Source organism: Salvelinus namaycush, chromosome 37, assembly GCF_016432855.1.
Source record: "Salvelinus namaycush isolate Seneca chromosome 37, SaNama_1.0, whole genome shotgun sequence".
Taxonomy (NCBI): Eukaryota; Metazoa; Chordata; class Actinopteri; order Salmoniformes; family Salmonidae; genus Salvelinus; species Salvelinus namaycush.
In genome coordinates this window covers 5537022-5561667 of record NC_052343.1, presented here as the reverse complement: position 1 = coordinate 5561667, position 24646 = coordinate 5537022, and the positions used below count along the sequence as shown (strand labels likewise).

General features: G+C 44.2%; 2 protein-coding genes across 2 annotated transcripts in view; both read right to left on the bottom strand.

Moving 5' to 3' along the window:
- Window positions 1–310: 310 nt before the first annotated feature.
- LOC120031241 (riboflavin transporter 2) lies at window positions 311–4598 on the bottom strand. Its single transcript, XM_038976905.1, has 4 exons — window positions 4452–4598; window positions 2364–3439; window positions 1917–2040; window positions 311–1508 (listed from the first exon to the last, which is right to left on the bottom strand). Exons 2-4 carry the CDS (start codon window positions 3392–3394, stop codon window positions 1296–1298), a joined length of 1368 nt encoding a protein of 455 aa, XP_038832833.1. The 5' UTR covers window positions 3395–3439; window positions 4452–4598; the 3' UTR covers window positions 311–1295.
- Window positions 4599–13541: 8943 nt separating this feature from the next.
- The window catches only part of LOC120031579 (plectin-like), a 227186-nt gene continuing 216081 nt past the window's right edge, over window positions 13542–24646 (bottom strand). Inside the window, exons 58-77 of the mRNA XM_038977388.1 lie at window positions 23981–24182; window positions 23667–23704; window positions 21431–21601; window positions 20969–21124; window positions 20570–20776; window positions 20234–20353; window positions 19911–20080; window positions 19435–19594; window positions 19095–19289; window positions 18650–18775; window positions 17860–18003; window positions 17212–17400; window positions 16997–17111; window positions 15840–16009; window positions 15534–15696; window positions 15103–15257; window positions 14883–14957; window positions 14600–14717; window positions 14137–14291; window positions 13542–13679 (exon numbers count right to left, since the gene is read on the bottom strand). Of these exons, the coding sequence (XP_038833316.1) occupies window positions 13542–13679; window positions 14137–14291; window positions 14600–14717; window positions 14883–14957; window positions 15103–15257; window positions 15534–15696; window positions 15840–16009; window positions 16997–17111; window positions 17212–17400; window positions 17860–18003; window positions 18650–18775; window positions 19095–19289; window positions 19435–19594; window positions 19911–20080; window positions 20234–20353; window positions 20570–20776; window positions 20969–21124; window positions 21431–21601; window positions 23667–23704; window positions 23981–24182 (2967 nt within the window). The remainder of the gene's footprint in view (window positions 13680–14136; window positions 14292–14599; window positions 14718–14882; window positions 14958–15102; window positions 15258–15533; window positions 15697–15839; window positions 16010–16996; window positions 17112–17211; window positions 17401–17859; window positions 18004–18649; window positions 18776–19094; window positions 19290–19434; window positions 19595–19910; window positions 20081–20233; window positions 20354–20569; window positions 20777–20968; window positions 21125–21430; window positions 21602–23666; window positions 23705–23980; window positions 24183–24646) is intronic.

Sequence of the window (24646 nt, the reverse complement as noted above, 5' to 3'; positions counted from 1 at the left end):
ACCCACTGGGAATATGATGAAAGAAATAAAAGCTGAAATAAATCATTCTCTCTACTATTATTCTGACATTTCACATTCTTAAAATAAAGTGGTGATCCTAACTGACTTAAGACAGAGAATTTTTACTTGGATTAAATGTCAGGAATTGTGAAAAACTAAGTTTAAATGTATTTGGCTAAGGTGTATGTAACCTCCGACTTCAACTGTAAGTATGATTAAGATTACAGTGAGGCTTTATATCCATGCTGGTGATAAATAAACCACAGAAAGTTGGTAATGAGTTCAGCAATTAGTAGAGAAATACAAAACATAAGTATATAAGTATACATTTTAATTGACATGAGCCATACATAATTACAGTGCATTACATTATAACTGCAGTAAGGTCATATACAAATAATGTAACACAAACTTTGGTTTTGAAAAACCCCCATAAATTATAGACTGGTAAAGAATAAACATAAATTACCTTTTGGTTGACATTTGCAGTACTAGAAACTCAGAAATGAAGACACTGTTTTGTCCCAGTAACAATATTCCAATCATCACTTTTATAACACTATGCTTAATTACCCTTCAAGCTAAAAAAAGACATTCATCTTCTTTTAAAGAAGAATTGTAAAAAGCTTAGCAATAACATTGTATCATCTTTGGGGTCTTTGTAACAGTAAAAGTCTAGTCTGAGACATCAATACGTTGGCCTCCCACGGTGTTTAACCTCAATATAGGCATACTGAGTCGTATTCATTAGGGCACACTGTATAGATTTCGGGATCTTAATTTGAGCCAGTTTGCTACAGCAGGAAAATAATCCTGCAGCAACAGGCAATTTGACTTCTTATGTGGATTATAATTAATGGGCATTTTTGTAGGGGATGATACATTTTTCGCAAGGGAAAATTAAGTCTGAAATGTCAAAGTGGAAATTGCAAACTTCAGAAGCCTTTTAAAACCTCAAATACACTATACCTTTTAAAGTTCCTGCATTGCAGAAAAATCGGTCTTGCAACAGGGTGATCAAATTAAGGCCCTACATCTGAGGCAAAACGTTTTGAAACTTAATTCAACGGTAAACAAACACAAGCGGTTTGGTACCATTTAGTTCCTAATCTGAAGATGTGCTTCAAAGAGATCCTTCCGCAACCATAGGGAGATATTACATTGCTTACGCAACAGCCGAGATACCTCGAAATCAGTTTAAAGAGGCAAACTCGCATGATGAAAGATATATTTCCAGTGTCAAACATTTTTTGTTTTCTACAGTGAGTTTTCAACAGTAAGCCACATCTTGATCCCTACTTTGTGCACTTGGTGTTACAAGGGTCCCCTGATTTGAAGAGTCCATAGACACTGACCAAGGGAAACATGGACAGGGCACCTAGCATGGAACCAAGCTGCACTACCGCTCCACACCAGACGAGGGCGCTGTGGCCCTCATCCCGAAGGATCACCCCAATGATCACCTTCACATAGGAGAGGGTCAGGACAAACAACACCCAGGCTATGACCTACAACAGAGAGTAGATAGACATTACATTACATTACATTACAAACAAAATACCAGAATTGTGTCAATATTCACAGTACATTAGAGGATCGTCATTATTATTTTTTTTAAATTATTTCACCTTTATTTAACCACGTAGGCCATTTGAGAACAAGTTCTCATTTACAACTCTGACCTGGCAGTTGTAAATGCATACTGAACAGCATGGACATGAGTATGAATGTTTACTGTTGTTTAGGAAGCCTTTGTTCGACCTCAAACATCCCATTTTCACTCAGAAACATGTCGTTTTCAATGGCCCAATGAAATCAAATTGACAGTAATGTTGTGTTCAGGTGTTATCAGCAACCTTGCAACGTAACACATGTATTTTCTCTATTCCATGACGTAATAACAGAAAGAGCCTTACTATGAGTATGGTTCCTGAGGCGCTGTGGACCAGTAGAGGACAGGGGCTCAGTGTAGCCATGGCCATGATGTAAGTACCAAACCCTGTCCCAACTATTGTCAGAAGCCCAATCAGCACCAACGACCTAAAAAAGAACAAGGACGAGCTACAAGGTGAGTTGAGGAAGAGGGTTGGAAAATTCAAGGTGTTTGGATTATATCAATTATCCGCTGAAGTATTGTATGTTTTAGGATGAGACGGTGCAATGTTATTTAATGCTGTTTATTCTGTATTTTCTTATAGAAATCAACTTGATTCAGTGACTGCCAGTCATTCTATTCCAGCCATTACAATGACTCCTCCCCATGTCTACCTTCAACAGCCTTCACTGGTGACTGCATAGATCTGAGGTTCTACGTTCAGCAAATGATTAATCAGTCAGTTATGCTAATCCAGTGTTGGGCTTACCTTAAGGGCAGGAACATGGCGATGAAGCAGGCCACGGGGTTGGCCACGGCTGCCATGGTGGCCGCCAGATGGTAGGCCTGGTTCCCGTAGGGCAAACAGGAGTACGACTGCACTGAGGGCAGCACTGCATTGGTCAGGGCATTGACCCAAGCCAGAACCACAAAGATGAACGCCACCTCCGGCCCACTGTAGAAGCCCGTCCCGAAGGAGCTCCGCCGGGCTCTCCCGTGGCTATCCGGAGAACTGATCATGGGCTTCTCCTCTTGAGGTCTGTGAGACAGGGACAGGGCTTGGTCTTCTCCTTGGCTCTTCTCCTCTGCCAGGCCTCCGTTGAAGTATTGCTCGCACTTCCTCTCCCTGGCCACGGCCGGGTGGTGGTTGAGCAGGAGGAAGGCGGCCAGACACACCACCATCATGGCACTGAGGAAGAGGAAGAAGACCTGGGCCGAGAAGTTAGCGGGCTGGTATTGAGCCTGGAGCTCTCCACTGGCCCCTAAGGTCCCATTGGCTAGGCTAGCCACTGTAGCATTCCGACAGTGAACCACCCCCACCCCCTGCACCAGAGCCACTACGGCAGGCACCAAGCCACTAACGCCCTCCCCTACAAAGTACGTAGTGAGGTACTGGGGCCCGAGGCGCATCATGAAGGGCAGGAAGGTGACCGAGGAGGTGCAGTCTACCACAGAGAGTAGGAAGCAGAGCACTAGGAGGGGGACACTATGCGTAGCGCCCGCTAGGGGCACCGTGTGCTTCCAGAAGAAGGCCAGGAGGAAGGTGGCGACCACGCCCAGGACCACTATGGAGTAGATGACGGGCCGCTCGTCCAGCTTGCCCGGGCGGAAGCGGTGCATGAGGGTGACAAAAAGGGGCCCCACATTGGCCATCTGGATGAGCACAGTGAGGTAAGAGGGCAGGTACCAACCCTCTGGGATTTCTGGCACGATGAGGGGCAGCTCCACCCACATCCCGTTGATGGCCACCCAGGAGCCCATGCCAAAGAGGCATGCCAGCACGTGGGTTAGGAGAGTCATGGTGAAGGGCAGGGGCACAGCCAGTAAACAACGTGCATAAAGGACCTGAAACACACAAACAATGCACATTATTTCATTATTAAAATGCAACAACATACATTGCCATAATACTGATCATTTTTAATTTACATTTTTTTATTTTTAGGGTGTAGACCAGCTTTAATATTGCAGATAGATTGTAGCTTCCATCATGTAATTGTCTGCATCACTTCCAATCCCACAGTTTTTTGTGCAAATATATATATATATACATATATATACACATACACATACATATATATACATACATACATACATACATACGCACACATACACATATAAATATATACATATATACATATCTTGATATATATTTCCTGTATTACCCTCCAACCCTACCACCCCTCCCCCATTTGGAGCAAACTTGTGAACAACATGAAGTGATATTTGTTGGGGTGTTGAAAGGCATAATTACCAACACACTATTCCTTGTACCAGAACACAGAACTAAATCAATGTGTTGCTAAAATCTCTATTCTCAGCTCTGTAACATCAGCGCAATGGCAACATTATATGAACACATTCCCATAGTTCCCTTGGTTCTCCTCAAGGTTAACCTAAATGTAAGTGTTGGTGGGGTCTTCCTCTCACACACCTTGTCATTGGTTACAAAAGCCAGCCTGTCTGCTGTACAGTATGTGACCATAAGACTCAGACTGAGCAGCCTTCCCTCCCCCTTCCCCCTGAATGTTGAGTCTGGCACAGAGTACCTGACCTTTCACACACACACACACCCACTAGTCTCAGAACAGCCCCATTCACACAGGCTGAACCTACACCTCATCCCTTTCTGTGGAAGTACAACATGGTAAGAGGGTGCTACTGTGACTTCTGCTGATTCATAGTTCCCTGTAATTCAACGTCTGCAACTGAATAGTTGATGAGTCACCTCACTCAGTGTATGGAGAGAAACACTGTTTATATTGACATACATACAATTAACAAACTGGCTCAGCTTCAATGTGGAGCAGATGGACTTACAGAGGCTTGTGGAATGACTTTCCAATCACGATCTTACCTTGTGATGATGTGGGACTGACTATTGTATCTCCTTCTCTCTTGGGTAACTTCTCACACCGTTGTGATCAGAGCATTATTTTATTACATCAGCCAGCATGTGTGCCCATTCAGTTCATATCCCCTCTTTGTCTCTCTTACACACACTCTCACGTACACACACACACACTCACACTCACGTGACTTCCGTGTCTCCCATTCAACTGACAGAACAGGCAGTGCGCAGGCTCCTCATCTCAGTGACACTCTAATCTCCCAGGTTTTAAAGGAGCCCCGTTCGAAAATGATTTCTCCATGTGCTCTGCCGCTCTGCCTCCCTGCAGCCCCTAGAGCACTAGAGCAAGCTGCAGCAGCAGCAGGGGGTGGGGGTGGGGGGGGGGGGGGTCAACTACTGTACCCTCCCCCTCTCCTACACCCCTAGAAAATATAACCTTGGCTCTGCCCTCCTAAACAGAAAATGTTGGCTGTAGTGTGAGAGAAAGAGGGAGAGAGAGAGAGAGAGAGAGAGAGAGAGAGAGAGAGAGGCAACTGCCTAGTACACTACTACACACTAGTCATAAGAAGCTGTGTATTTATAATTGAATGTTGGAGGGCAGTTCTGACTACTCCAGATTGGTTTTAGGAGAGCGTCGCAGTGACCTAAGAGGGTGATGATGAAACAAGTTGTTACTGTGCCCCTGTGTAACCTACTCAAAGGAAATGCAGTGTGTAGCTACTTTGACCACTTTGTGTATCTGTAATGTCGACGACCTTACTGTAACACAACACACCCAAAACACATGAACATCTCAAGCTTCTTCCTGTCCCAAAGTCCCATGTTCTCTCCAACAGCCTTGAGTCCTTGGAGAGTCATTAAACGGGTCTACCCCGTAGAGATCGATCCGTGTGTTTATCTCTATGTTCTACCCTCTAGTATGGTGCCTATACAGTGTTGTCACGATCATATCGTGCTGTTGATCTTTTCGAATTGCTAATTTGACATAACACGATTTTGGGGTTCTGGGGTTTCAATCCGAAACCGTATTACAGCGAGCTTGACATTTAAAGGTCATTTCCAATTGAGCTGGCGTCTGCCGCGTTCACCTGGAACATTGTCGACAATGCTTTGTTTGGAGTGCATCGTGCCTCTAACCTTTTCTCACGGTGGGATTCAGTCAGCTAACCTTTGCTTTAGTTTGCTCTGGTCTAATGATTGTCTCCTGATTCAGATGAATGTTGGGCTGTGGAATTGGATCCAACACTGCATTATCTAGCTGGAGCATATGAACCAGTCTAATGAGAAAAAAAGGATTATTACCTAATTGTTTTTCTATTTTCCCTGAACAGAAACAGCAGGTATTTCCTCAATCTCTTACAACTTGTTTCGTTTTTTTGCCAAAAACCAGATGGGTGCAGCCTATAGTGAACATGTGTTTCTTCACAGTGAAGAATTGGCTGTGAAGTGCACTTTTGGCAAAATACATACATTTATAAAATCACACATCAGTGTAGCAAACTCTGTTTTATGAAACAAGTAATTCAACTAAGTCATTTTTGTTTAACCGTTCACAAATAAATCTTCAGTAGAAATCAACAAAAATATTACGCCGGCATATGGTACGACTAAAACGCTATTGAATAGACGGTACATTTTGCCAGTAGACCAGTAGATGGTGCTAAAAGCATCTGATTTCGTAGCCCAGACAGATTTCGTAGCCCAGACAGTTATACAAGAGAAAGAAAAAGTGATATGAAGACTGAGGAGAAAGTACATTCATCTGCATTTGACATGAACATGCAATGCAATGGCAATTGTATTTTAACTACCCCATGTATTCCGAGGAAAAGCTATACCATCATCTATGCTGTATTTCATCCATTTCAATTAGTTTGGTATTGTATAGCTGTAACCAATCTCCAGCCATAATCATGGTGACAAAAAGACCATTCATCTTTTTCTTCCTTGTGCAACCCTTGGCAAAGTTTCAGTATGTTGTTCACGGTAAAATAAGACATGGAAATAATTGCAGTCAAGTTAGTTTCACACAGATTACTTGCTAGAAGAAGAAAACCCAAAAGAAAACCCAAAGAACACCAAACTTCACGTTGGATATACTGTACTGTACCACCAATTGCTAGAAAAGGGGGTATACAACTTTATTAACATGAATTGACATTTAAATCCTATGAGGTATGCCGTCTTAGGTAAGATGGGGTTCGTTTGGGACACCTGCAAATACATACAGTACAGCGAGGTAAAGTAAGAAAAATAGAAAGGTCCTCAATTATCTTTGAAGAGACCTGATTAACTTGTTGCACCTCTCAATCCAAAATGTTACGTCATTTCTCCTCCAAATACAGTCTGATATGCTTCTGTTAGTCCATCCCAATTACCGTGGGAACTTGATAAATGATCGTAATGCACGCCTGAAAAGTAATTGTCAAGGGTCAAATCAAATCGAGAGAAAGACAGTACAATAAAAGTGAGGATTTTATAGCTCAATAAGCAACCAGGAAAAATAGCGCCCCCATTATATATCTATACCAGTGATCCTCAACCTCAGATGGCCATGTAGCATGATGGGAGTCAACACCTAACGCAACTCTTTTCAAAACATGATAAAGTAGTTATTGACCTACTAATGACACATTTCCAATCCTGACCGAAAAACACCTAACAGGAAGTGCCTACCTGACTCTGTAAGCTTCCTCTCAGTCAGACAGAGTTGGATGCAGTTGATGGATGTCGGCCGCCGGTGTTTGAGTCCCACAGCGCGATGTGATGGTCCTCTGACAGAGTATGTGTGTGTGTGTGAGGTTGCCGTGCTGATACACTACGGTCTGGAGCGACCTTGTGCAGGTTGCTGATGTGTCTGTCTGTTAAATAACAGTGGGATGGTCCTGTGTGTGTATAACTACTGTACCAGAATGTCACGTGACTCGGGAGGGCCTCGCTGCACGTTGGTTCACAGGGGTCCAGTCAGGGAGCCAATGTCCTGGGCTACAGAGGCTGGAGAGGGGGAGAGGAGTTGGGTGGCTGTGGAAGTGAGGTAGGGTGGAGTAGCAGGGTTATGTCCTCCCTAATGGTTGGAAGGCTGGGTGTGTAGCACAGCTTAGCCAACCATACGACGGCTTCAGACAGCGGCTTGTGATGTTTGACTTCAGAAGGGGGGGGCTGCAGGGTAGCTTTTGTTCAGCATAAATTCCATGATGTCAAATGAATGGGCCTGATTGGCCTGGAGCTCGATTAGATGGGAGTTGATTTGAGTGCAGAGAACGAGCACCCCTCCACCTATCTCGACCCCCTCCTCTACTCAATTAAGGCCAGATAATTATTCTCCTGAACATTTCCTCAAATTATTTTCACCCTGATTTGATGCTTCTTCATTAAAACTTGAGCATGCTTACAGTAGGTGTATTTTACTGAGTGTCTATCATCTGAACCTGCCACCAAAGAGAAAACATTTCTAACAATCTTTGATAGAGGGTTAACACCCACACAACCAAGCTTTTTTGGTGTTGGGAGTTACTGACCCCAAAATCAACATTGTAGATTTTTTTTTAAATAATCCTGCACACATCCGTTACCTCTGCACATTTGTTGTCAACATTCTATGTCACATTTATATTTCACAAGTTAACGCAGGGCGTATACTTTTAGTTGTTCTCTGCTGATAAAGTTCTGGAGTTACGAAAACATATTCTTTATTATTTTTGACGTTTTTAGCATGCATTTTTTCAAAATTAAAGCTGCTCCGAATTCCCCAAAACAAAAAATGTACAAATAAACAAACAACCCCGTTTGTTCCCTGAGCCCTCCCCATTCCTCCAACATACCCTCCCACATGCCCACCCATCTCCACATCTGCCCACCCGCCACCCTTGCTTAACCTATCCTATCATGCAGGGCTTATACTTTTTGTCTGATAAAGTTCTAGAGTTACAAAAATGCCTTTGTTATTAACATTTGCTCAGATTGCCTTTTTTTGTAATCCAGGATGGCTTGTCCGATTCGTGCGCCCTATAGCTATGAGATTAAGGTGGATGTCAGGCAGTGGTTCGGCTGTGAATCGTGAGCCATCCTCAGTAACACAGTTCACTGGTCTCTCATTAAGTTAGCTCTTTCCTGTCTTTGGGAAGGGATCCAAGCTGCAGGGCGTTGTTCTGACTGTTCTTTACTTCATTATCAGCACAGTGAGAGTGTTGAGTCTGCCAAGTGGGACAAAAAAAAACTCACACTCGACTGTGCAGTTGAAGGAGCCCGTGGTCGGCCTGGAGGAATTTGCTCTCCTTGGCTCTCATTGGGCACGTTCACTGGAACGCTTCAGCTTTACAGATTGAACAGAGCCCTCGATCAAAGTATTTGAGAGAAAGCAAATACTACTTGAACCCAGGTCTGGTGGGCACTCGCGAGCTGGACACGAGTCCAGTCACGGAACACAAGTCCAGTCACAGGACACTATGGTGGTTTCACTTCCGGCCAAGCCGGTCAAGCAGGTCACTCTCATGACCTGAGTTGATGCTGGCTGTGTGTGTGGAAACACAATTGATCGTTTTCTTCCCCTTCTCTCTTCCTGCTGGGTCTTGTGGCTCCATTTTGCACAATACATATTTGTGCGTTTTGGCTGCCATGTATTAATAGGAAGTTGGACATGTATGAAGGGTCTTAGTTTGGAGAAAGCGAAAACAAAGGTTACAGAGTAAGATGACCACCTGGGAATGATGTTAGAATTTGTTCTTTCTACACTCTTATTAGGTACAGGAACAAAAGACGTGATCATTTGAGACTAAGGATAGCTTCTTCCTTGATTTTACGTATGTATCGTGACCAGCATCCTTCAGCACCCGGTTCCTGCTAGCTGATGCTATCAGGATGTTTTCCTGTCTCTAAATTATTTCACAGAGTACTAACATAGAGTATACTATACATACATTATGAGCCTACATGTAACAATTAAATATGAGAACATGGTATATTAGTTTTAAAAATCAATGTTTTGAACCCTGTGTGTTTAAATGGAGCAGTGATGATGTCTCAAGGTCAGAACTAAATTATAGGAAACTAAAGCTAAAAAGTGTGTAATAAAATATAAAAAATGTTCTTCATTTCATTACAAATGGTTTATTTTACAATGGACTTAAAACATTATTAGTTTCATTCTTCTACAGTGTTCCTAAATTAGATACCAGAACAAGCACTGGATATAGAAATGGACTTGTACAGTACAGAAAGATAGGGGTGCATAGCATTAGAGGAATCTGGCTATCGTGTTTTTTACAGTACATTGAGATTCTGTAGTGACCAACATTCTCACATTGAAGCGTAAAATGACAATGGAATGAATCGGAACAAAGGAGTTCGAAATTTCGTTTTTTGTTTTTCTTAATCAGAACTGCATAAACCCAAATCTTATTGTGTACACACATGTAAAGTACACAATCCACTGCTTTTGTCATGTAAGATTGTACCTTTCTTGGACCAGTCTCAATAAAAACAAAAACCCATACTTAACACATACCCACACACACACTTGCTAACAGTGGTAACAAACACACAGACTTGCTTACAGTGGTACAATTGACCAGATATACAGTAAACCATAGAGAAGGCAGGCACTATACAAGATTAAGCAGGGACAAGTCCAGATGCCATCAAAAGACAAAATATGTGTACGGTGTCCATTTTAGGACATCGTCAGCCTCAAGCCTCACACCTCATCTGTCTGAGGTAGAGTTGAGGGTGTAGACTTTCACACGCGGGTCACATGATATACAGTTTTCTTTGGGTTTAGAATATTGATATGAATTGTAGCACCGGCACAGTCATGGTGAGCGGCATCAATCCTTTGTCTGATAGTTGTTGTATGCAGAGGTGTAATTGTTTGAGACACACGTGGGGAACGTTTGCTCTAGGTGGGACATTTTGCTTTTATGCCTAGGCTCAAAAGGAGGAAAGAGACATAAATGAAAGTGTTGGTTTGCCTAAAATAGTCCGAATTAAGACAGAATGGAGGAAAGAAAGTCAAGATCTCATTGAGAATTACACGTTTGTATTTTGGGAGGGCCACACCCTCTGTGAAACCTTATAGAAACAGTTGTTCATCAGAAATACAATAAAAGTCTATTTCTCTAGTCCTAAACACTGAAACTAGAAGAGAAGTGCATGCGTGAAGAACACAACTTGCCCTTCAAATGTCCCGCCATATAAAACCTCCAGTGACTACACAGCGGTAACATAAAAAGTACATCTACAATCTCACAGTAATGTTCCACTTCAACATTGAACCCTTAATTAAATATCAAAAGGCAAAACCAAACCTGAGAAAATAATCTCAACAAAATAATGACCCATGCCCATCTTCATACATGTTTTGACCTTCAAATGTAGCATTTAAAACAATACTTACAGGACGTTAACAAGAAACCTTTAACTGACAGTGTAGCACCAGTTCAGGTTGAAGTTGTAACATGAAACAGCAATGTGGCCCCGCCAGTAGTGTTTCCTTAGTCTGGTCCCAGATCTGTTTGTGCTGGTTTACAAACTCCTATGGACGTTGTTGGCGAAACAGTACAAGCAGATCTGGGACCAGGCTAGTCTTTCCTATTATGTCATGGGAAAAGAATTACAACGGTGAAAGATGATGGAACCATTGGCTCTGTAGGTTTTGGCATCATCTTTTGGACGGTCTGTGTCTTGTTATTAAACACAGGGCCTACTAGCACACCTTCACGTACTTGCATTTGAGCGCATTTTACAGACCCACTTATTTCAAAGGAGAAATGCAGTACACCCAGTAACATAAAGGAACTAATTATGACGGTCGCTGATGAAATCCTGACTTCATATAGCTTAGAAAATTATCATCCAGTTGCTGCTAATACACGTGTTTGTTCTTGTAGAGTTTTGTGATTTAGCGTCAGGCCACACCGTTGCTTGATCGCAGCTTGACATGACATCATTATAAGGACGCAGGGTAAAAACAAATGTTGGAGCTCGATTGTAAGCTTTGCCGATAGCCGCCATGCGATTCGTATCCATGCAGACTGTTCCAATATCTTTCCCCTCGGATACTGTCATATTCGGAAAACCAGTATCGAAGTTCTATATGGATACAGATGATCGAAATGATGACTATATCAATATAACGACTCAGAGAGGAGAGTAGTGGGTTATGTCCAGGTTTAGGTCAGAGGTCATGTCCAGATCCCTAGCTGACCAATCGGAGGCTCTCCAGAGAGCCTGCAAACACAGTGTCCAATAGTGTATCTGGCCCTTTTGTATCACTTCTGAAGGTTGTGGAGTTTGTGACTGAGGCCTTGTCTTGTTGGTCTCTCTCTCTCTCTCTCTCTCTCTCTCTCTCTCTCTCTCTCTCTCTCTCTCTCTGTCTCTCTCTCTCTCTCTCTGTCTCTCTCTCGCTCTCTCTCTCTCTCTCTGGACCCCAAGGCTGTAGTGGAGCTCATCACTGTAGCGTTCACATGATGCGCGTTGTGGACATACCTTCCTCATCATGTGGGTAGTCTTTCAGCTTCCTCTGAAAAATACGCAAAACAAAAGCCATCATTTTGTATTAATTTTTTTCAACTTTATTTAACCAGGTAGGCCAGTTGAGAACAAGTTCTCATTTACAACTGCGACCTGGCCAAGATAAAGCAAAGCAGTGCGACAAAAACAACAACACAGAGTTACACATAAACAAACGTACAATCAATAACACGTAACAAAATAAAAATAGAAAAATCTATGTACAGTGTGTGCAAATGTAGAAGAGTAGGGAGGTAGGCAATAAATAGGCCATAGAGGCCAAAATAATTACAATTTAGCATTAATACTGGAGTGATAGATGTACAGATGATGATGTGCAAGTAGAGATGGGTGCAAAAGAGCAAGAGGGTAAGTAATAATATGGGGATGAGGTAGTCGGGTGTGCTATTTACAGATGGGCTGTGTACAGGTACAGTGATCGGTAAGCTGCTCTGACACCTGATGCTTAAAGTTAGAGAGGGAGATAAAAGACTCCAGCTTCAAAGATTTTTGCAATTCGTTCCAGTCATTGGCAGTAGAGAACTGGAAGGAAAGGCGGCCAAAGGAAGTGTTGGCTTTGGGGATGACCAGTGCAATATACCTGCTGGAGCGCATGCTACGGGTGGGTGTTGCTATGGTGACCAGTGAGCTGAGATAAGGCGGGGCTTTACCAAAGACTTATAGATGACCTGGAGCCAGTGGGTTTGGTGACGGATATGTAGTGAGGGCCAGCCAACGAGAGCATACAGGTCGCAGTGGTGGGTAGTATATGGGTCTTTGGTGATAAAACGGCTGGCACTGTGATAGACTACATCCAGTTTGCTGAGTAGAGTGTTGGGGGCTATTTTGTAAATGACATCGCCAAAGTCAAGGATCGGTAGGTTTAGTCAGTTTTACGAGGGTATGTTTGGCGGCATGAGTGAAGGAGGCTTTGTTGCGAAATGGGAAGCCGATTTGAGATTTAATTTTGGATTGGAGATGCTTAATGTGAGTCTGGAAGGAGAGTTTACAGTCTAACCAGACAGCTAGGTATTTGTAGATGTCCACATATTCCAGGTCAGAACCGTCCAGAGTTGTGATGCTAGTCGGGTAGGAGGGTGCGGGCAGCAATTGGTTGAAGAGCGTGCACTTAGTTTTACTATCATTTAAAAGCAGTTGGAGGCCACGGAAGGACTGTTTAATGGTGTTGAAGCTCATTTGGAGGTTTGTTAGCACAGTGTCCAAAGAAGGGCCAGATGTATACAGAATGGTGTCGTCTGCGTAGAGGTGGATCAGAGAATCACCAGCAGCAAGAGCGACATCATTGATATATACAGAGAAAAGAGTCGGCCCGAGAATTGAACCCTGTGGCACCCCCATAGAGACTGCCAGAGGTCCGGACAACAGGACCTCCAATTTGACACACTGAACTCTATCTGAGAAGTAGTTGGTGAAACAGGCGAGGCAGTCATTTGAGAAGCCAAGGCTATTGAGTCTGCCGATAAGAATGCGGTAATTGACGGATCCAGATTTGAATCCCCATCATGTCAGTGGAGGGGATATCATTTGAACTTCACTATAATTGCTAGTCCATTTCCATTCACAGAGGGTTTATTTACTGTACACACCTGATGGTGAAAGAGAATCGTCATCCCCCGCAGTGGAGAACTGTAGATCTGACCCCAGAGCAGCTATGGAGCTCCTGGGCCGGATGCAGCGGTCGCCTGAGAGACTCCTCCGCAGTAAGGCCTGGAACATGGGCTTAGAGATGAGTTAACCATGATACTAACCATCTCAATGACATGAATAGGTGAGCTTACCTTATTGCTTTGAGGACTATCATACTACTATAAAGGAGAGTGTGTTGTTTTTATCTATTCTATTTTACTTAACTAGGCAAGTCAGTTAAGAACAAATTCTTACTTACAATGACGGCCTAGGAACAGTGCCTTGTTCAGGGGCCTTGTTCATGGGTAGAACGACAGATTTTTACCTCGTCAGCTCGGGGATTCGAGCTAGCAACCATTCAGTTACTGGCCCAACACTCTAACCACTTGGCTACCTGCTGCCCCAACAGAGTGTGTTGGTTTGGGTCTAGTACAAAGTTACAGTGGTAAGCTTACCTTGTTGGTTTGTAGGCTTATACACAGGTAATGATATGACTGTTTCTGGGTCTGGTAGTACACTACGATGGAGGGGATCTTACCTTGCGTGTTAGGGGGCTGCTTGGGGCCGAGGCGCTGCTGTAGAGACTCAGGCTGGAGTTGGACCTGCTGACTGTCAGGGTTTTAGACGAGCCTCCTCTCCGAGAGTTGTCGAACAAGTACTTCTCCTTTATCTTTAGGTTCGTCCGACCTTTCACTGTGAAATAAATAACAGATGTCAATGGTCATTATGAATCTGGCTTCATTTTTGGAGGATGTAGTGGATGCGATGCTAGTGGAAATGGATTGTATTAAAAGCATGGGGAAAGAGCTCTACAGAGTGCTTCTTAGGTCCCCACGGCCGCTATCCCCATGCTTTCTGGACGTTGCTAAATAACCAGCTAACAAACTTCAAACCGGTTTGGATGAAATGACAACATCCAAGATAAGACGAAAATAAACTAAAATTTAAAAGCTTATTTTTGAGAATTATACGATCCTACTGCACTTCAAGTCTCCACTAACCTCTACAAGGGTCGTTCTTGACCAGGAATTCATCAAGTGCTGTCCAGCCTCCTCCCACCCGTACCATCAGGGTACTGCGCAGGATACGCACCATCCGCAACTGTTGAGAATCCCCAAACTACAGCAGAGACCAACAAAAAACATAACTGGTTTTAATAGTCTGGCATTACTCAAGGCATTAACAACCCTATAACCAACGTTTTCCCTGGGTTCAGTTAAACACATGTTCCTTGTTCCAATGACCTACATACAATCAAAAGGTCAAAGGTTAAAGGTCCCTCACCCTGTAGCGGTTGGCACTGATCTGCTCCACCTGGAACCTCTTGGGACAGTTGCACTGAGACACCTGTCGACCCACCTGAGGGAGATACAGGAGTCAGTCAGTCACACAAGGTGTAATACGGTGTAATATGTAATACGTAATAAGGTGTAATACGTTGAACTGTATGCTGTTACAACGTTGAAGATCATGGGCATTAAAACAACTCTGGGAGACATTTCACCTCCTCGTTGATCTGATCTGCATCTAGCGTCCTCCTGTAGGGATCCCGGCTGGGATGGAGGGCACTCACAAACTCATAGTAGTCAATGAAGCCGTCCCCATTCATGTCAAAGATATTGGCCACCGCATTCATCTCCAGGGAGTTGGTGGGGAATTCTAAAAAGGTCATATGTGGATATGTTCATGTGGATTTGTTTAAGTTTTAGACTTTGAATCCATGATGGGAGTTGACATTTCAATAACATTTTAATAACATACGGATCAAAGTTTTCTGCTGATTAAGTAAGGCCATCGTTCTCTCCAGGACATTAGTGCCAAGTGGCAGTTTTATACATACATCAAATCAATAATGAATGAGCGTTGAGTAAATGAACGTAGGGTTTGAGTGACAGATGCTGAGAGGCTGGGAGTGGGGATGGGGGCAAGGCTTACTGGATGCCAGGACGTTGTCGATTAACTCCTTCTTGCTGATTCGTCCGTCCTGGTCCCTGTCGATGTTTCGGAACACATCTAGGATCCGAGACTTGAGGTGGCTGATCCACTGCATGTAGCGCTTGCGCCAGACGTTGAAGTCGAAATTCGCAAATTCCTCCATCTGGTTGTGGAAAATCAATAATATTAGCGACAAATGACATTAACACTGTACAACGAGTAATTTATGTCCGATTTTGAAGCTATTGAAAGGGAAACGAACTAACTAGCGCTAACACATAGGTGGCCGTATGTTGTGCCAGTCACCTCTTGGAGTCCCTGCTCGTGCTGCTCTAGGCGGCCCTGTCTGGCCAGAGCCAGGAGCCAGAGTTTCTGCCAGTGGCTGACCAGCTGACACAGCTGAGGGGTCTGAGGGTCCAGGTTCTCCAGAGGGAGAGGGACTAGTGTAGGCTGGAGTTTCAGAGTGCTCCTCCTCTCTGGAGCAAACACAGAAGATGGATACCTCAATTAGCTTAGTATCTACAAACTTCAAGGAACATTTTACATTAACATATACAAGATTGCATAGTGGAGAAGGTACGGTGGGATTCGATATGGTCGGTGATCTGTTTATTAACTCCGGTACGGTCCGGAGGAGAGATGCTGGGTCCCGGTGGAGGACGTATTGGACCCTTCAATGCCGCCGAAGTCAGTCCCTCTCCTTGTTCGGGCGGCGTTCGGCGGTCGACGTCACCGGTCTTCTGGCCATCGCCGCTCCACCTTTCATTTTCCATTTGTTTTGTCTTGTTTTCCTGCACACCTCGTTTACATCTCATCATAATTACTATGTGTATTTAGCCCTCTGTTCCCTCCATGTCTGTGTGGGGTATTGTTTATTGTCAAGGTTGGCACACTTCCGGCTGGTTTGCGCCGGGTCTTGTTTTGTACCCGTGCTTTATGGCAGCCGGTACTTTGTACTTGGGTTTTGTACTTTGTGCTGCCTCACTTGCTGCCTCACTTGTTCTTTGGGCATTTGTTTTGTGACGCGGTTGCGTTCTGTTCTAAATTATTGCCTCAGTAAAGTGCTTTGTCCACTCATCTCTGCTCTCCTGCGCCTGACTTCCATGCACCAGCTACACCCACCGCCGACAGCAGGCCAAAACTCAATCCCATCAAAATCTTTCAGGTGGTCTTTTCAAACAGCTCTTACACTAGAAGGACATTATCATAATTTTCACAATTTCCCACTATTATTCCAACTTCATAGTGTGGAAATATATATAAAACACAGGACAATTACGTGTTTGACTGCATTGGGCCTAATGGGCTTAATGTAAAATTAGTCCATGTTTGACATAATCCCTCGAAAAATGTGCACGTCAACATTTTAATATGGCTCAGATTAGAGCTGTAAGTAAAACAGTTATTCAACAAAATACAAAGTCCCTAAGCCAAGTGGTTGCTAACCCTAACCCTTCACTTACTTGTCAGTGCCTTGCGGCACGGTGAAGCCTGCTGTTTGGGGATCAGCTTCTGTTTGCAGGACTGTGTGGCATGTTCAACCTCTGGTAGTTTTCGGTTCAGCTCCTCCATGAATACCTGGAGGAAGGAATGGTGAGTTATTATTTGAGTCTTAACAAAAACAATGTTTACAGTCTGTAGAGACGGTGGTTTGAGACTGTGTGTTTATGTACTATACCATGTGTTGGACGATGAGTTCCTGGTTGTGTTCTATGCTCTCAGCCGGTGGCTCCTGGTCTCTGAGGTTGAGGGCCTCCTCGGCGGATGAGATCCAGTCCAGTAGGCGCTGTAGCTTCTCCCGCTCAGCCTCCAGAGCAGACAGGCTGGCCTGGATCCTCTGGCCCTGCTGCTGGGCCCAAGTCTGCACCTGAATCAGAGAGAGAGAGGTAACACCAGCAAAAAGTCACACCTGAATTATGTGTCGTCTAAAGGGAATCAGCAAAACCACGTAACAGAAAATGACTAACTGCAGACTGACTTGACTGACTGCAGATTGACTGACAGGCTGCCAAAGCAGCAACAAAAACATAATTTATCTTCAAAATGGATCAAACATTCACAGTTTTTTTGTGGGGATGGTCAATGTAAAATAACCTAGTGTAGCAGGCGTAGAAAGACGCCTGAGCAGAGTTCCCACTTCAGTTTTTAGGGGAAGCAGAAGTTTGGCTGTAAAATACTGTCTCCCTGAAAACCGGACGTTAGTGTTTTCTGGCGACTCCGCAAAGGCTAATTTAAATACCTCCGAGAAATAAGGCTACAACGCTCAAGTCATATCTATTATATTTTTGTCCTACGTAAAGTCCCAAGTAGGTAAGAGTGGACTCACCTCTTCGTAGCGGGTCTTGGTGACGCTGATCCAGGACTTGAGTGTGATGATGGAGTCTGGGTGACAGGAGGACAGGATTTCCTCATTCAGACACCGGATGCTCTCTAGCTCCATCTCCTGGGAGCGCAGGGAAGTGATTGACTCCTGGACACAGGGCATAAACACAGAGCTCATTACACCCCCTGTCTACTGGGTAATGCCATCAAAATACAAAACTATGAGTAAATACAAAATGATCTGTATCTTGAAAGTCAGTAAAAACTGAAAAGGCAACCACAAGACTGAAACTACCTCCCTCCGGCCATCTGAGTCCATCACCATCTTTCAGTCGAGCCCAACCTCTTCATCATGGCCTACCCTTAACCCCACTATCCTCACACACTCTTCTCAAGCACCCACTATCTTCCACTTACTCACAGACACACAACACCTGCTCGCTCAGTCATGCACTGACACATCACACCTTTTCCCTTCCTTGAGCCCAGACCCGACTCTTTGTTTCATGTTTTTGTCCTTTTGTTAAGTTCGGCGTTGTTTTGTTTTGATTTCAGTTTCTTGTTTTTCATTTCTACAATTTTAAAGCAACTTTGGGTTCTTGAAAAGCGCTTTATAAATACCATGAACTATTATTATATATTATTATTATTATAATAAAAAGCTAGATAAAGCATCAGGCTTTTATAACTTGTATCTTGCAACCTCTACAAGCCCTGATGTTAATTGTTATTATGCTATGTATACACCTTAATAATGGAGGCTACAGTCATATTAGGCCTAAATGGCTACCTACCTCATGTTGTTTGCGGAAGGCCAGCAGAGCTTCCTCCTCCTCAGGGATGACCCCGTACCTCAGCACCCTCTCTGCCTCCGCCAGATGCTCCAGGAAGGAGTGGACCAACCTGTCAAACTTCTCAGCCTGACAGAGACACACATATGAAAGGACAATGAGATAAGCCATCCTCCATAGAAAGACATAACAAGACATTATAAAGCCTCAAGCATGCTAATAACAAGTCATAAATCATTATACCTGCAGGCTTTAAGTAAAATGTTCAGAAAGGATAGGCTTTATTGTCCAAGAGGGGGGAATTTATCTTGGACGATTTCTGGGGGCTCATCCGAGATGTGAACGTTGATATACCCTGTCCACACTAGACAATTACATAACATAACACTGAAGATAAATCAGTGTGATCGTGATAGTAAAATGTGAATGAGACAGTATGGTGAGTTACCTGTTGAAGGGCTGCCTCCAGCCTGGCCTGCTTGGATACGGACAGTTTACACACGTCCTCCCAGCGTGCCTCCAATTCGTCCATTTGCTCCTGCAACCAATGGGCATCAGCAGTGCTGCTCCTGGTCAGGTCCCTCACCGAGCGTTTCAGGGTCCTAATGCACCCGGCTCGCTTCCCCAACTCCTTCTGGAACACCTGAGAGTCCAAGAGAATGTCAGCTTGAGAGGAATTTCATACCCCGTATTGCTGTCACAGTTTACAAGCCTCAAGAAAGGCATTTGTCCATAGGAAAGCCTCAATATCTTATCGGATCACATACACAGAATGTATAAAAAATGACCTTGTGCTTGTCGATCAGATTGTTGACCATGTCTTTTTCCCCACCGACAGGTACGTCATCAGCCAGCTGTGGCTCTGCTCTGTATAACCAGTCATTCAGGGCTTGAAGGGCGTCTGTGAATCTGCCTGAAAACAGCAGTGCTTCCTCCAGTTTGTGTTGCCTGAGGAAAATTTGATTGGATCATATACTCTGTCAAAGTTGCCATGTTGCCCAAATTGATTCCGATCACAATCCACTCTCTATCCCTACTCTTGACTTTGATGTTTGCAGATCCCTTCAATGTTTGCAAATCTGTAAGGTGGAAGCAAAATTGTGGATAGTCCACAACTATTTGGATTGAACCTATCCTATCCCTTCAGGTCTACAGATATCAAAGGCCTAGGGGAAGAGGTGGGGAGCGAATTGGGACCAGTGTTTTAAATCATTTTAGGTGTGTGGAAATGCTATTTCCCTCATCAGTGCATTGTGTCCCTCACCTTTCCATGGATTTGCCACTGATGGTATCCCATGAGTCCCGGAGCTCAGAGAGCAGGTTCTCCAGGTGCTGTCTGTCCTGGGCGCTCTGAGACCTCTCATGGAGGCCCCGCCCACTCTTTAGAGTGGCCTCGTACATGGGTCGCTTTGAGCGCAGAAGCTTCTGGAAGTCCTAGGAGCACACATACAGAAAAATACAGGAATAAAAGGGATAGTTCAGTGAAATATGTAATTTATGTAAAAACTATGGATTTAAATTATATATTCCAAGCTAGAAAAATATTCACAAGAGCTATAATTATTTCTATCATTTCTTTAGGCTTACCTTCTGTTCGGTGAGCTGCAGTTTAATTTCCTCGTAGTCCACAGCGATCTCTTTATGTGTGTCCAGCGTCTGCTCCACCTCAGACATCCAGTCCACTAGGAGGCGCCAAGATTCACTGAACTGAAATATTAGAGTTTAACGCACGCTTGTTATCATGAGAGCCCTTCTAAATTGGACTTTTGAAACTGAGGCATTAACTGTTTGGAGGGTCTTTATGAGTTACTCGATAGAGGATGTTGTAAAAAATGACTATGTGTGGTGGAAAATACAGAATAGTTAATAATGACCAAAAAAAAACAATATTTCACAGAATAACTGATGGTTCTGTATCTCTACCTGTTTTGCATTCTTCTTGACGTCCTCTAGTGTTCGGCCCCTCTCTGTGGCTCGCTGGTGAAGTTTCCTGTAGCGGTCGTGTACGGTCATGATCAGGTTGTGAACCACGTCACAGTCCTCCTTCCTGCTCAACTCGGCCAGCCTGGAGCCTGCACTCTCCACCACTGTCTTCTTCTCACCGTAACAGTTCACCTCACTCACCAGAGTCTGAGGGGGGGGGGGGGGTACACTATGATTTATCATATACACGCAGACATGATTTGCGCATGCACACCCACATGCACAAACATACACTGTACTCTCACACACATAGACACACAAATGCATGTGTACACGCATGCTAATACGCACAAACACAAACTCGCATGCAGGCACAGACACACACACACACAAACCCACCCGGTGGTCTTGAAGCTGGCCACAGACTGTGTCCAGGACAAAGCTGGGGACAGGCAGGACTCCTATGGCCTCCTCACACTTGGCCATCCTGGTCAGCAGCTCCTGGACATTACAGTGGAACTCCTTCGCCAGGCTCAACCCTTCGGTTAGCTTAGCCTACGAACAGAACAGATACCACACTTTTACTCAGGTCGTTCACAAACATACTGTAGTTAATCATCCTGTTCTTAGGCCCCTCGTCGGTGTCACTTAGCCTGGTCCCAGATCTGGGTTGGAAGTAAACTGACTGAAAAAGGGAGGGACTACCTGAACTTATCCAGTAAGAAATGCTCCTTTTCGTTTTCTGTAGCTAAAACATTGCTGCAGGCCCCAATGAACACAACCCTGTATGTGATGTTAACAATGGTCTGAGGAGTTGGCTAAAGCACGTAGATCCGGGAGCAGGCTAAGTCTCACTCTCACCTTGCGGTCCTGTACTTTCCCGTAGACGGTAGCCCACTTCTGCTCCAGGATACAGAGGCTGTGTTCCGTACTGGAGCCTCGGGTCACGTTGCTGCTCTCCAACATCCTGTGGATGGCGTTCCTCACGTCTGTGTAGGCATGGAGCTTGGAGTCCATCTCATTACACAGTTCCTGGGGCGGTACAGAGAGGGAAAGGGACTGAAGGCCTTCAACTGAAATGTGTCTTCCGCATTTAACCCAACCCTGAGAGGGGTGTTTAAAAGACACACGAAAAGAGACTCTAACACATGTGTTAGAGTTTGGCGTAGGCCTTGTGGTTTACGCAGTGGACTCTGGACCACATCCCCTTGCAATGGGGGATTGAACCCTGCTCAGCATCCACTATGTCCACTCATACACAGTACGTCTCCCACTTTCCTTTCAAACTGATATATATACAGTGGGGCAAAAAAGTATTTAGTCAGCCACCAATTGTGCAAGTTCTCCCACTTAAAAAGATATGAGGCCTGTAATTTTCATCATAGAACACTTCAACTATGACAGACAAAATGAGAAAAAAAAATCCAGAAAATCACATTGTAGGATTTTTTATGAATTTATTTGCAAACTATGGTGGAAAATAAGTATTTGGTCAATAACAAAAGTTTATCTCAATACTTTGTTATATACCCTTTGTTGGCAATGACAGAGGTCAAACATTTTCTGTAAGTCTTCACAAGGTTTTCACACACTGTTGCTGGTATTTTGGCCCATTCCTCCATGCAGATCTCCTCTAGAGCAGTGATGTTTTGGGGCTGTTGCTGGGCAACACGGACTTTCAACTCCCTCCAAAGATTTTCTATGGGTTTGAGATCTGGAGACTGGCTAGGCCACTCCAGGACCTTGAAATGCTTCTTACGAAGCCACTCCTTCGTTGCCCGGGCGGTGTGTTTGGGATCATTGTCATGCTGAAAGACCCAGCCACGTTTCATCTTCAATGCCCTTGCTGATGGAAGGAGGTTTTCACTCAAAATCTCACGATACATGGCCCCATTCATTCTGTCCTTTACACGGATCAGTCGTCCTGGTCCCTTTGCAGAAAAACAGCCCCAAAGCATGATGTTTCCACCCCCATGCTTCACAGTAGGTACGGTGTTCTTTGGATGCAACTCAGCATTCTTTGTCCTCCAAACACGGCGAGTTGAGTTTTTACCAAAAAGTTCCATTTTGGTTTCATCTGACCATTTGACATTCTCCCAATCTTCTTCTGGATCATCCAAATGCTCTCTAGCAAACTTCAGACGGGCCTGGACATGTACTGGCTTAAGCAGGGGGACACGTCTGGCACTGCAGGATTTGAGTCCCTGGCGGCGTAGTGTGTTACTGATGGTAGGCTTTGTTACTTTGGTCCCAGCTCTCTGCAGGTCATTCACTAGGTCCCCCCGTGTGGTTCTGGGATTTTTGCTCACCGTTCTTGTGATCATTTTGACCCCACGGGGTGAGATCTTGCGTGGAGCCCCAGATCGAGGGAGATTATCAGTGGTCTTGTATGTCTTCCATTTCCTAATAATTGCTCCCACAGTTGATTTCTTCAAACCAAGCTGCTTACCTATTGCAGATTCAGTCTTCCCAGCCTGGTGCAGGTCTACAATTTTGTTTCTGGTGTCCTTTGACAGCTCTTTGGTCTTGGCCATAGTGGAGTTTGGAGTGTGACTGTTTGAGGTTGTGGACAGGTGTCTTTTATACTGATAACAAGTTCAAACAGGTGCCATTAATACAGGTAACGAGTGGAGGACAGAGGAGCCTCTTAAAGAAGAAGTTACAGGTCTGTGAGAGCCAGAAATCTTGCTTGTTTGTAGGTGACCAAATACTTATTTTCCACCATAATTTGCAAATAAATTCATGAAAAATCCTACAATGTGATTTTCTGGATTTTTTTTACTCATTTTGTCTGTCATAGTTGAAGTGTACCTATGATGAAAATTACAGGCCTCTCTCATCTTTTTAAGTGGGAGAACTTGCACAATTGGTGGCTGACTAAATACTTTTTTGCCCCACTGTATATATATTTTTTTATGTACAAAATATTATTCTTTATGTATGCAGTCAAACGGCCATCTACTCACTAGTTACCGTCCACCATAACGCCGTAGCACAGGACAGAAATAGCCTATTGACTAATTGTCATAAATGTGACACCGTTATACTCTATTGAAAACAATATTGAATATGCCCTCGGAGCCATCGCCATCAATACCTTCCGTCCCTCCAGAGTCTGTGCAGCAGGACGGAGCTCTACAGCACAGTGGCATTGAACAAAGAGGATGAGGTTATTTTGGAACAGGCACTGAGCATTAGCACCCGGTCCTCTCTCAGGACCCTCTGGGGAGTGCCAGTGTTGTAGTACTCAAGTCCAGTTTAGCGACTTGACTACAACACTAGGCCCGGCATACTGACACTGTGCCGTCAGCTCAAGAGGAAGATCATATTTTGGTACAGGCACTGGGCTCTAGCACCATCTCCTGTCCCAAGGACCCTTGGGGACGTGCGAACCACACTGACACTCTGTACCTGTCAGCTCCGTAACCCCCTGAGAGTGGCGTGAGACTGGTGGAGTGGTCTTGATGCACTCCAGAAGGCGTCTGTCACGGAGACTAGTCCCGGGGAGAATAGTAAGAGAGAACACTATGTCAAACTGCCGAAGCTCATTTAGAACCTCGGGGGATTGACAGCCATCCTCAGCCCTAATAAGGGCTCCTAGCTTCCTGGCTGCCTGGGAGGGAGAACATTGGACAGTGTAAGATAAGTAATTAATCACTAAGCCTGTGTCCATCGCAATGCCTGCCTGCCGCTCCATCTTAAAGAAAGAGAGAGCGAGATGGCAGACAATAACATTTAGTTGAAGCTCTTGGAACTGCTTGCTAATAAGATGAGAGCATACCTAGGTACAGGTTTCCTCTGAATGGGATTCACTGTGACTTTTCTCCACCAGACTTTAATGGTAAAATGTTACATCTGTATTACAACAGTGTCACGGGGTGACCATGTCTTTATGTTTACACCGTTTTAAGCAATACCTTCATCATTTCCATGTCTTCACCATGTCTTCACAATGTCTGGAACTTACTGACATCTAGTGGTAAAGAGGTGTGCTCACATAGGCAAAAGTCCTCACAAAATGTCAGTTTTTGTTGTTTTATGTCACTCGAATAGTTTGTACAATATTTTGCCTTTGAT

Bases quoted from the DNA above. Each gene is read 5' to 3' on its own strand.
- LOC120031241 (XM_038976905.1), bottom strand. From the start codon at position 3,394: ATGACTCTCCTAACCCACGTGCTGGCATGCCTCTTTGGCATGGGCTCC. The intron at 2,041-2,363 runs GTAAGCCCAACA...GTTCTTTTTTAG, and splicing joins GCCATGTTCCTGCCCTTAAG to GTCGTTGGTGCTGATTGGGC. The intron at 1,509-1,916 runs GTAAGGCTCTTT...TCTCTGTTGTAG, and splicing joins CCTCAGGAACCATACTCATA to GTCATAGCCTGGGTGTTGTT.